At 38.8% G+C, this 12,096-nt stretch overlaps 1 protein-coding gene across 3 annotated transcripts in view; it reads right to left on the reverse strand.

The window, feature by feature from the left end:
* The window catches only part of LOC108714669 (collagen alpha-1(VII) chain), a 145,565-nt gene that overhangs the window by 98,554 nt on the left and 34,915 nt on the right, over positions 1 to 12,096 (reverse strand). For 2 of the 3 annotated variants that reach the window (XM_018259086.2, XM_018259084.2), the window contains exons 13-22: positions 11,157 to 11,273; positions 10,926 to 11,078; positions 10,636 to 10,764; positions 10,391 to 10,537; positions 9,879 to 10,004; positions 7,488 to 7,634; positions 6,766 to 6,888; positions 4,740 to 4,883; positions 3,644 to 3,769; positions 1,898 to 2,041 (exon numbers count right to left, since the gene is read on the reverse strand). In XM_018259086.2, coding sequence (XP_018114575.1) covers positions 1,898 to 2,041; positions 3,644 to 3,769; positions 4,740 to 4,883; positions 6,766 to 6,888; positions 7,488 to 7,634; positions 9,879 to 10,004; positions 10,391 to 10,537; positions 10,636 to 10,764; positions 10,926 to 11,078; positions 11,157 to 11,273 — 1,356 coding nt within the window. The remainder of the gene's footprint in view (positions 1 to 1,897; positions 2,042 to 3,643; positions 3,770 to 4,739; positions 4,884 to 6,765; positions 6,889 to 7,487; positions 7,635 to 9,878; positions 10,005 to 10,390; positions 10,538 to 10,635; positions 10,765 to 10,925; positions 11,079 to 11,156; positions 11,274 to 12,096) is intronic. The other variant, XM_018259085.2, reaches the window with a different exon arrangement.

The following is a 12,096-nucleotide window of genomic DNA, read 5'->3' on the forward strand; positions in this document are numbered from 1 at the left end:
TCCTGGGAAATATAATGGCATAGCACACAGTGGTTCCCAAACTTTGAGGCTGGCAGGTTCATTTTGAGTTACTCTGGGAAAGAAAATAGCACAACACACAGTGATTCCAAAACTTTGAGGCTGGCAGGCCCATTTTCAGTTATTCTGCCATGAGAGGTGATAGAGCCCAGCTGCCTTCTCCCCACCCCTATCCTCTCCTGCTGTGGACCCAGGATGAACCAGTTGGGGGAATAATGGATGTATAGAACAGAACCTATGTTTTATATATGTAGGACCCCATAGGGTTAGATCCCCTACTGGTTTGGGTATTCCACTACTAGTCTGGTAATCCCCTATTAGCTAAGCCCCGATCATTGTTACCTATGCCCCTGGGTGAGATAGTTTTCCCTATTGGCCCAGAAGGTTATTAACCATTTCATGTTAATGTTTAATACAGTAAGTGGGAGCATATCACTTTTCCTCTTTGGCCTCAATCTCCTGACCAGGGTGAATGCTGCTAGGAGCCTGGGACACAGTGAAGAATAGTGTACTATGACCCATCCCTTTAGTATAAATTGGGATTTACAGATTGGAGGCAAGTGTCCTCTGCCTGAACCTCTGCCTGAAAGTGTAGGGGCCACAGTTTGGAAAAGGACCCGGTCTACCTCTACTTCATTTGTATATCTAATAAACCATTTTGATGACTTAGAACCTCTGGGATTCTAATCTTATCGTGTAGTGTGAGAAATCAACCAACTCACTTAACATCACTCCACATAACATTATGAATGCCCAGATGAGAGAGTTATAGTATAACCATGATCTTCCTTAAGAGCAGTCAAAGCACCAGTTAAGGTCAATATAGGGTTACATATACTAAGGGAGACAAACTCGTACTTGAAAGTTACATATTTTCATATTGTTGTTTTCTCATATTTGTGGGTGCAGCCATGGATGCTCCAATGAGGTTATAAAGAGCAGGGTAAACAAACTACAATTCATGATGTTCTCACTCTAGATTGAAAAAAAATAACTCTTACATACTGAAACTACATCATTCAATATGAAAAGACGGTGAAGTGAAGTGGCTAGGGGTTGCTGTTGTTAGTGATGCATCAAATCCAGGTTTGCTCTTGGATTCTGGATGAATTCCCAGCACACCTTTCAGAATGCAGAACTCTGTTTTGTCTGAATCCTTGGGGGCAGATTTATCAAGGGTCGAAGTGTAAAAAACGTAGAAATCCGACCATTGAATGGCATTACTTCGATATTCGAAGTAGAAGTTTTTTTTGTATCAAATTTGGCCATATTTGTTCGAAGTTAAATCATTAGATCGTACGTTGAAATCGTTCAAATCGAACGATTCAAATGATTTAATTGATCAATGGAACGATTTTACTTCGACTTCTAAAAACGTAGCCAAATTTTGGATATAGGTTCTAGGAGGTCCCCATAGGCTAACATAGCAATTTGGCGAAGTGTCAAAGTGTCAAAGAGACAGTACTTCGATTTTCAAAGTCAAACTTTTTTACTTTGAATCGAAGTCAAATTTAGGCCTATTCGATGGTTGAAGTATCCAAAAATTAGTTCGAAATTCAACGTTTTTAAATTCACTTCGACCCTTAGTTAATGTGCCCCTTGGTGTTTAGTGGAATGGGAATCCTTATTCATGACACTTTAAAGCTCTGGATTACTGAACAGAACATTTTTTTATTTGTTAACACATAATGCATAATTTTTCTCAAACTTTAATATGCAAATTAAGGTATCTATTTGGTACAGTTTTCAGGCAAACTTTTTGTAGATAAGGATCTGGTGAGGTGAGGTTAACACAGTTCATAGAATTTCAAAAAACCTGTAACTGTTCCGACCTATAGTTTTTTATGACTAGGGTCAGACTGGTCTCAGTATACATTACCTGTTTGAGCAGTGATGGCAACTGGGTTACTCTCCCTGTTGCCAATAATCGCTGACACAAAAACAGTATATGGAGTGCCAGGATTTAAATCAGGGATATCCACCGAAGTGATGTCTCTTGTTACTATTTGCGAAACTTCAGCACCTATCAAAAATATGAAATAAAATATGTATATATATATAACAAATCATTAGTTAATGGTAAGGAAGTAAACCTGGATATATTAAATATAGACTTCTGGTGCTAGATACAGACATGCTCACAAACATGACGTTTTCCACTTCCGTGTTTATATATTGACACAATGTCAAAAGGTTTAGTTTTTCATTTGTATGTTTTTACTGTTACTGCCCACTCTTAAAAGATCAAAAATCCCCCACAATAGCTCTGTATAGACTGAAAATCCCCTGTATTTACAGATCAGTAGACTAGGAAGTGACAGGGATAGCTGCTCAATTCTGTTTCTGTTCAGCAGGTGGATCAATAGGAAACACCACAAGCATGAAAAATGTTCTTGGGTGGTAAAAAAAATTAGTGCTGTGATTGGCCCTGTGGAGCCCATATGTGGACAGGCATCATACAGGAGACTCTGTTTTTACAGTACAGTTGTTTTTTATGCAATTAAAACTTTCATCCAAACCAGGAATTCAAAAATATGCACCTGCTTTGAGGCCACTGGTAGCAACATCCAAGGGATTGGGGAGCAACATGTTGCACATGATCCACTGGTTGGGGATCATTGATAGGTGTAGATCAGTGCTGTCCAACTGGCGGCCTGCGACCTACCCTTGTGTGGCCCCCCACATGAAAGTCTGCCTATTGTGACTACTTACCTTCTGTAAACTTTAAACGGTATCAGTACTGAGATTCAATGTCCCCTGCATTGTTTACACCTCAATTTAAGACTTTGAGCTTCTGCATTGTTCACACCATGAATGCCCTGTACTGTTCACACCTCACACCATGAATGAAAGTGCCCACATTGTTCACATCTCATGTAACTATGTAACTGTTCATATTAGAGTGGTCCTGATAGGTTTCCCTGTCTCCTGCTCTATTCTGCCTTCCCTACGCTCCCTGTTTGTTCCATACGCTACTTGTGGGACATGAGCCTGGTAGGGTTTGTTCTGGGGGTTTGTTAGCATTTGGAAATTGTTGTTAGGGGCCCCTAAGGTGTTTAATCGTGTGCTGGGGGTTGCTGTCCTATCCCAGGGGAGGAGGCAAATGAATTTAAGATATGTTTTAATATGACTTAAATTTTTCACATATGAGTAATGAGTGATATCCCTGCAGTGAACACCAACCATTTGTTTTTTTAGTGTGCTACCACCATTAATGGGGCATGGTCTTAAAAGTTCTTGTGGTAAAATGGATGTGGCTCAAAATGGGTGTGGTTTAAAACAGGAAGTTTTCACTACTGGTTTCCCTTATCAGCCCTCCACCACGTAGACTAGAAAAATTCCGGCCTTCGGTACCAAAGAAGTTGGACAGCACTGGTGTAGATGATTTATGCACTGTTTAAGTTATGTTCTCACTGACCACTAGATGGCATTGTCTATCAAAGGGACTCTTAATTTTCCTTTTGTATATCTCCCTTTTACTGTTTATCACATGAAAAGTCCTCAGCGTTAGTTCTTGCAGCCCTTGTATAAAGTCCTATATCAGCAGCACAAACAAGATGTAAATAACTGGTAAAATAAAATAAGTACATATTGTGTAGAGATACGGGTATTAGTATTGACTAACCATCACTACGTCTCCAAGTGATCCTGTAACTAGTGGCCCTTGGAATGGGGCTCCATGCGATTCTGATTGTGGTTTCTCCAGTGCTCACAACTCTCAGATTGGTAACTTCACTCACAGAGTCATCTTCTGTTTAGGAGAAGGAGAGGATGTTAGTTATGCCTATGGCCTCTCATATCCAGGGTTGTCTTTAATGGTTCAGACATACCATGAGATATAGTTACTGAATGATTGTGATGTGGACTGTGGTTACAGACAAGCATTTAGAAGGGGTGAGCTGTAGTATAGTGGGATTATAGTGGGATTATGACACCATTAATGTCAATTTAGAAGAAAATGCAGAAAGGCTTAAAGGACATGTAAACCCCCTCCACACAAATTTAATCAGTGAACAGCCTCTTTGAAATCTTTAGATACCTGCCACTCTGGTTGTTAAAAGTTTAAGAGTAAGTCTGCAGCATCCCCTTAATCACTTAGAAATCCTTCTCCTTCTCTAACTCACTCTGCCCCCTCCCTCAGGAATTTGCTTTGGCTGTTGATTTATGAGCATGCTCAGTTCAGATTACTAAACACACCCTCCAGTCTAACAGTCAATGAAGAGATAACATTGCTGGTTCCCAAAGAAACTCTGCTCTAGCTGTCTGATCCTATTTTTTTCTCCTAACCATCTCTTCTAAGCTCACTACAGTGCTCAACCCCAGCAGAACTTTTTATCAAAATATGTTGTGCCCGTGTAAAGCTGTATTCTGCATTACATGAACTTTACAGCCTACGTGTCCTGTTTGCAGATGTCAATGTTACTGATGAGGTGTCAGAGGGAAAATGGCAGCTTGGTGAAAGCTATTTGTTTTAGGAAAATGTGATGGCTTTGGCAAATGGAGGGGGTGCATGCAGTACAAATGATGTGGCTTGGGTGGGGAAGATATGCCCAACTTATATACATGGTAGGAAATGTAGGCTTTATATGTCCTTTAAGTGCAATGCAAGGTAAAACATTTTTTAAAGATTACTTTAGAAGAAGTTGCTGTTTAGTAGTTAAAATAAATTGTTCTTGCATTGAGCATATTTTGCAGAACTAGGTGTCCCATAAAATATTTACCTGTCTGTGCTGTGATAGTCACAGGGCTGCCTTCTGAAGTACCAACCAGGGCTGATACACCAATTGCATAGATAGAGTTGGCCTGCAAACCTTCAATGTAAAAAGATGTCACATCGGCAGGCAGGGTCCTGGTCAGTTGACGACCTTAAATGAACATAAGTCATTCAAAAATATTATGATAAATAGCTGTTGAAAATTAAATAGTAAACTTTTGTAACTTGAATTTTTATTGAAAAGTTTTTCACAAATAAAGATATACAAACACAAGTAATAAAGTGAATAAGTAAGAAAAAATACAAAACAAATAGTAAACTTTTCAAATTTTTTTTTTATATCAAATGCAATAAATTTCTGAATATTGCGGTAAAAATTAAATGATCTGAAAATGCTGATTTTATTTAAAAAATACTTTAAATTGATAGTAAGGTTTGGAAAATGGCACGGTATTGAGATAAAGGGTTGTCAGGAATCAGGATATTGGGAACTTTGAGTCTTCTTTTACCAAAAATTTTGAACTTTACTAAATAGGGATAATTTAAAAATGCGGTTGAATTTAATGGGATAACATCAGATCAGAGCAAGTGAAAAAAATTAAAGTTAAAAAGGTGCTCAAAAATTGAATTCTAAACTTTTGTACTAAATAAGCCCCTTAATCTGTATTTCTGAAAATGTGCATATGATTTGGCATGATGCCATGGCTGTGGCAATGGTTGTCATGACTGTATAACCAGCAAATTCAAAAGTACATAAGAACCCCTACAACAACAAATCATTTCCCCTGCCGGCAAATATTACCCCTATTGTCTGCTGGATGCCAGTGGCCATCCAGTTATCCACTGTGTGACAATATTAGTCATAATTTTACTGGCAAGACAAGACTATTGTTCAACACATTGCTACTAGGGGTCACTGTAACATAACAAATCACTTCATGGGAGAGTGAGTTGGAAATTTCAACTTTTGATTACTAAGTCAAATCTTTAAGAAACATAGTATAGTCAAACACTTCCCAAGTGGTCCAATTCTTATCTCGTAATAGGAAGGAATTGCAAATTATTATTATTATAGGAACAGGCTATTAAATTCTTGTCTGTCCATTATTTAAAAAAAATATTTACAAAGATTAGCTGGGCTAGATTAGGGTAATAGAGGAGAACCGAAACATTAAAACAATGAAGCATATCATACATGTCTTGATAACTTTCTGTTCTCTGAACTATTTCGATGAAATGATTTATATTCTTTGATACATGTGTCTATTCATTACTAAAAGTGTTAGTAAGTGTTGGCAAATGAGAAAAAAAAAATTTAGCAACCCTTAGGATTTCCCAGTTCAATATTTAATTGATTATATGTCCATACACAAAATAAGTCCTGTATTTACTTGGATAGTACAGGTAAGGTATCCGTTACCTGGAAACCCATTATCCAGAAAGTTCGAATTACAGAAAGTCTCCATTATAATCAAATAATTAAAAACATTTTTCTCTCTAATAATAAAACAGGACCTTGTACTTGATCCAAACTAAGATATAATTAATCCTTATTGGAAGCAAAACCAGCCTATTGGGTTTATTTAATGTTTACATGATTTTTTAGTAGGCTTAAGGTATGAAGATCTAAATTACAGAAAGATCCATTATCTGGAAACCCCCAGGTCCGAAGCATTCTGGATAACAGGTCTCATACCTGTATTGAAGTTTGACTTGAAAATAAGTCTTAAGTTGGCAAGGTGAGTGGATTGAGGTGTTGTCAAAGTAAATAAAGGTATGGTTTTCTTGGATCAGGAGGAGGGTGATCACAGATGCCAAAATGTTTTATTCAGGAATGCTGGCAAGTATGAATACCCTGAGAGCATCTAAACATAGTTTGGTGGCTATTATTAAAATTCATAGGTTTTTTTTCAGGGATTTGACAAGTATGCATATTCTATTCATTTTAAAGCTATACTCTAGACACTAAAACATGCCAAACTTCTTAATATGACAAACCTCTGTGGCATGCAAGTGCCAATAATGTTTATTACCATCAGCTTGTCTCCAGGTGACCCGGTATCCAGTTGCTCGAGCAATGCTAGTCCATGCAATGCGCAGGCGGTTGGCTCCTCTCTCCAGCACTCGAAGGTCTGTAACTCCACCCACTGCTGACTCTAAACACAAACAAGTTTTTAGACTCATATTGTTGTAGATAATCATTTCTCATTGGTAGATACAAGTATATTTGTTGGCGATAGAATCAGGAGGGTTTGTTGGACAAGTTGCATTGATTTTTATCTTATTTATCATCAGAATCATACTTTCACAGAAGTGCAAACTATAGTGGGTAGGCTAAAAGATCATTTTCTTTTTAATATTATTTACTCCCATGTTGTAATCCAAAGCAGCCAATAAGAATTTTGCCTTCAGTAGCCTTGCTACTTTTGACATGTTATAGGTAACAGTTGGGTTACTACTTCATTAAAAACTGTGTTTATCCATAGTAGTAAAGGGTAATGGCTGGTATCACATTGCTGAATTATGCATCCCAGGGTTAAGCCAACAGGCCAGGGCCACTAACAGAGACCCCTTTTTTGACAGAGGTCCCATAAGAGTTCAAAATATAGTGTGACTAATAAAATCTATTTTTAAGGGACCCGGTAACATCTGGGTCACCTGACCACAGTCACCATAGAATTGTAGGAAAAATGTTTAATTTTGATACAAGAGAAGCTATAGCCTCTAGCTGTGGAATGTTTTGGTGATCACCCACCTGTCCTGACATTGATTGTCACTGGATTTCCTTCTCTTGTATCCACAACTGCAGTTACACGTACAACGTAAGTGATGCCCTCTTGTACATCCCTCAGCTCGTATACAGTTTCATCCCCTGAGATCACTTGAGTCTCCTCAGTACCATCTGCAATTGATAAATAAAAAAGTCAAATTTAAGTTCTCGGAGTTACTCTACAGCATCATCTAGGTCAGTGATCCCCAACCAGTGGCATAGGAGCAACATGTTGCTCACCAACCCCTTGGATGTTGCTCCCAGTAGCTTCAAAGCAGGTGCTTATTTTTTGTATCTGGCTTGGAGGCAAGTTTTGGTTGCATAAAAAACAGGTAGCCAATCACAACCTTATTTGGCACCTCCAAGAACATGCTTAATGCTTGTGTTGCCTGATCTAGGATCATCTAGTTTTTAATTCAGCAAATAATCAGTATTCTGGCTTGATGCACTCAATTTCTCTCAAAAAATCAATTATATATGTATTTTAAGTCCCTAGGAGGTATCTATAACTAGCAGATTTCAGCATATATACTGTAACTAAGAGGAGTAGTGCAGAAATATACAGTACACTTCGGGGTTATATAGTAAACCTCAATTTTTTTCTGGTCAAGGTTTTTTGGGGGGAAAACCTCAAATTTGTAGAGAACAAAAAACTCAAATTTTTCAAGATTTATTATACTCCGAAGCTGCTAAAAATCCGATTCCGAAAATCCACCATCTCAGACCTGCATAGGTCATGTAGAGGTCCACAATTTGAAGATATCGTGATCTGGCCTTGGTTTCATCTGATAATCCAAAATATTTGGGGTGATAAGAAAAAATGGAGTGTTTCAGACGTCAAATCGGAGAAATTCATCCAATTTGAGTTTTCGCTTGATTTTATTGAGTATTTTGACTTATTTTTTTAGTAAATATATTAAAATTGAGCTGGTTGAGCTCAGTTTAATAAAAAAAAAATTAGATAAATTTGAGTTTTAGTAAAAAAAAACCTTTGTGTCTTCCCACAGACTTCCATGTCTTTCCTAGTAAGTTGAAAAAACTGCATAAACATTGGTTGATTACTGACATTCTGGGGACCATGCATCTATTGGTGCCCCCCATGAGCATACACTTGGGATTTATTTTGCCAATATATTTACCATTTAGGCAAAACCTCAAATACATTTTTGTCTGAAAGTTTGCTTAAAATGATGGGTCAGAATAAGTTTTGGGCTTAGCAAACAGTAGTTTCCTTGGGATGGAAATATTTAATAATGGCTGGCTGATGAGGTATAACATCCTGATGGGAAGGTGGAGCAATGTTATAATAATATTCTGCCCCACAAGTTCAAAAAATCTGAGAAACATAAATATTTTAAACCTGGTAAATCATCATCACAGGGCTAAACAGATGGTCTATTAAATTAGAATCAGTCTCATTAAAGGAGAATTAAACGCTAAAAATGAATATGGCTAAAAATGAATATGGCTAAAAATGCTTTATTTTATATACTGAACTTAATGCACCAGCCTAAAGTTTCAGCTTGTCAATAGCAGCAATGATCCAGGACTTCAAACTTGTCACAGGGGGTCACCATCTTGGAAAGTGTCTGTGACACTCACATGCTCAGTGGGCTCTGAGCAGCTGTTGAGAAGCTAAGCTTAGGGCTCGTCACTAATTATCCAGCAGAAAATGAGCTTCCCCTGTAATATAAGCTGATGCTACAGGGCTGATTATTAAATTCTGATGCTAATTGTACTGGTTTCTGTGCTGCCATGTAGTAATTATCTGTATTAATTACTCATCAGCCTTATATTGTGACATTTCTATTCTATGTGTACTGTATATTGTGAGTGGGTCCCTAAGCTCAGTAAGTGACAGCAGCACAGAGCATGTGCAGTGAATCAGCAGAAAAGAAGATGGGGAGCTACTGGGGCATCTTTGGAGACACAGATCTTTACTGCTAAAGGGCTGTGGTTGCCTTGGGCTGGTACAGAAGCACAAAACATAATGTACAACTTTTCTACCTACTTCTTTAGTTAAACTTTAAGAACATATTCCTATATTAAACAATTATATATTTTTTATACTAATAGTGATTTTTAAGCATACTTTTATCATTTTACTTGCTGATTGCAATAACACCAAGCGGATTATAATGATCTGTAAAATGTTTTCAGGATCTGGAGCCAACAAAATATGGAACCACTTCTGTCGCTGAAAAATGAAGCTCTTCTGTTTCAATAAAAGATCCGTTCTGTTTCCTTCATTAAGTAAATGCTGTTTTTACAGTAGCTAAAACTTTAACGCATCAAAATGCAATATATTTCCAACAACCCACAACTAAGTTCACCATAATGTTGTCTTGGCCTATTGAAATTGCCAGACATACTGACCCTCTGAGTTCCTGATGAGTATCCGATATTCAGTGGCTCCTGGAACTCCAGTCCAGGAAAGACGAATACGTCCCCTTCTAATGTCCAGCACACGCAGATTGGTTACAGAGCCAACAACGGAAGATTCTAAAAATGGGGGACAAGCAAATACAGTACCTAATTAAGCAATAGTACACAAAGGTGAATGAATGGGCATTGTTAGCCTCCATAATAGAAGTGCACCAACATATCAAGATGAAGTCTGAGATTTCCAGACTCAAGAATCTATTTTGTTTTATTATACAGAGTATAATAAAGTTATACAAAGTTATCCATACAAATTCTAGTTTAATATTGGTCTGTTTACATGGTGTGAGATGCTGAGTTGCTTGAGTTAAATGTTAACACAAAGTTTGCTCCATCTGTACGTTCATCAGAAGCTGTGGAAGACACAGTGACAAGCAATACATTTTTAAGATGAGACTAGTGGGTTGCTCAGGAGTGCCACTTTGTTGGGACATGTGAGGCATTACCTATTCGGACGCTGATAGGTACTGCTGTGCCCTCTCGTCTGCCAACAAGTGCAGATACCAACAGATTGTAGGATACACCGTCCTGTAGGCCGTCAATTTCAATTGTGTTCTGGGTTCCTGGGATGCGCCTTGTTCTCTCAAATGTTCCTGTTAAGTGAAGAATATGCCCAGTGTTAATAAATCAGCCCCATAATACATTAATTAGACAGAAATGTAACACTGGATGTACTAGACAGGTATCTTACCATCAGCACTGCGGATTACAACTCTGTATTCTGTAGCTGCTGAAACTCCAGTCCACGCCAACCGCACTCTTCTGCCCACTGCCTCTATCACCCTCAGGTTTGTGACAATGCCAACTGGAGGTTCTGTTTCTTTAACAAGACATATTTTAATGGCATTTTGGGTCTGTATTACAATAAAACACAACTCTTTATTGTTATAAAGTGGATGTGGGTAGCATGTTGGTGCACCACCTGATAGGGAACTGTGGGGATGTGTAGGTTACGATCTGTAATATTTTGTTTAAGCTCACCTGTGTCTGATGTAGTTGCTTGGGTTGCCACCTCTCTCCCATCATACAGAGTAAAGAGAGTGATCTGATATTCCGTTCCTGGCCTCAGGCCTGTAATGGTGTGTCTGTTGATGCCGGTAGGGAAATTTACCACCTGAGGAGCCTTGCCGCCACCTACAATTCAGTGCCACAATTTGTTATCAAACCAAGTCCCGCATCTCCTATTCCATTTATCTAACGTTAAGTACTTACCTCTACCTCGTCTCCATTCCAGCCTATACCCAGTCGCTTCTGGAATGATGTTCCATGTCACTTGAATTGATGTGGGGCTGTCTGCCAATGTTCTTAAAACCTGGACTATTCCTGAATCTGGCAGTAAATACAATTGCAACAGGTGTTTGAAGGGCCGAATACAATAACATTCACAGCAGATAGACTATTTAGGCACCATCTCTCCCTACTATATCTGCTATCCCACAGTCACACTCGCTTCCCAGAGACTATTATCCCTCTGTTACTATAGGCACCATCTCTCCCTACTATACCTGCTATCCCACAGTCACACTCCCTTCCCAGAGACTATTATCCCACTGTTACTATAGGCACCATCTCTCCCTACTATACCTGCTATCCCACAGTCACACTCCCTTCCCAGAGACTATTATCCACTGTTACTATAGGCACCATCTCTCCCTACTATACCTGCTATCCCACAGTCACACTCCCTTCCCAGAGACTATTATCCCTCTGTTACTATAGGCACCATCTCTCCCTACTATACCTGCTATCCCACAGTCACACTCCCTTCCCAGAGACTATTATCCACTGTTACTACAGGCACCATCTCTCCCTACTATACCTGCTATCCCACAGTCACACTCCCTTCCCAGAGACTATTATCCACTGTTACTATAGGTACCATCTCTCCCTACTATACCTGCTATCCCACAGTCACACTCCCTTCCCAGAGACTATTATCCACTGTTACTATAGGCACCATCTCTCCCTACTATACCTGCTATCCCACAGTCACACTCCCTTCCCAGAGACTATTATCCCACTGTTACTATAGGCACCATCTCTCCTTACTATACCTGCTATCCCACAGTCACACTCCCTTCCCAGAGACTATTATCCACTGTTACTATAGACACCATCTCTCCTTACTATACCTACTCAAAACACCCATGTC

This window comes from Xenopus laevis, chromosome 4L, assembly GCF_017654675.1.
Source record: "Xenopus laevis strain J_2021 chromosome 4L, Xenopus_laevis_v10.1, whole genome shotgun sequence".
Classification (NCBI taxonomy): Eukaryota; Metazoa; Chordata; class Amphibia; order Anura; family Pipidae; genus Xenopus; species Xenopus laevis.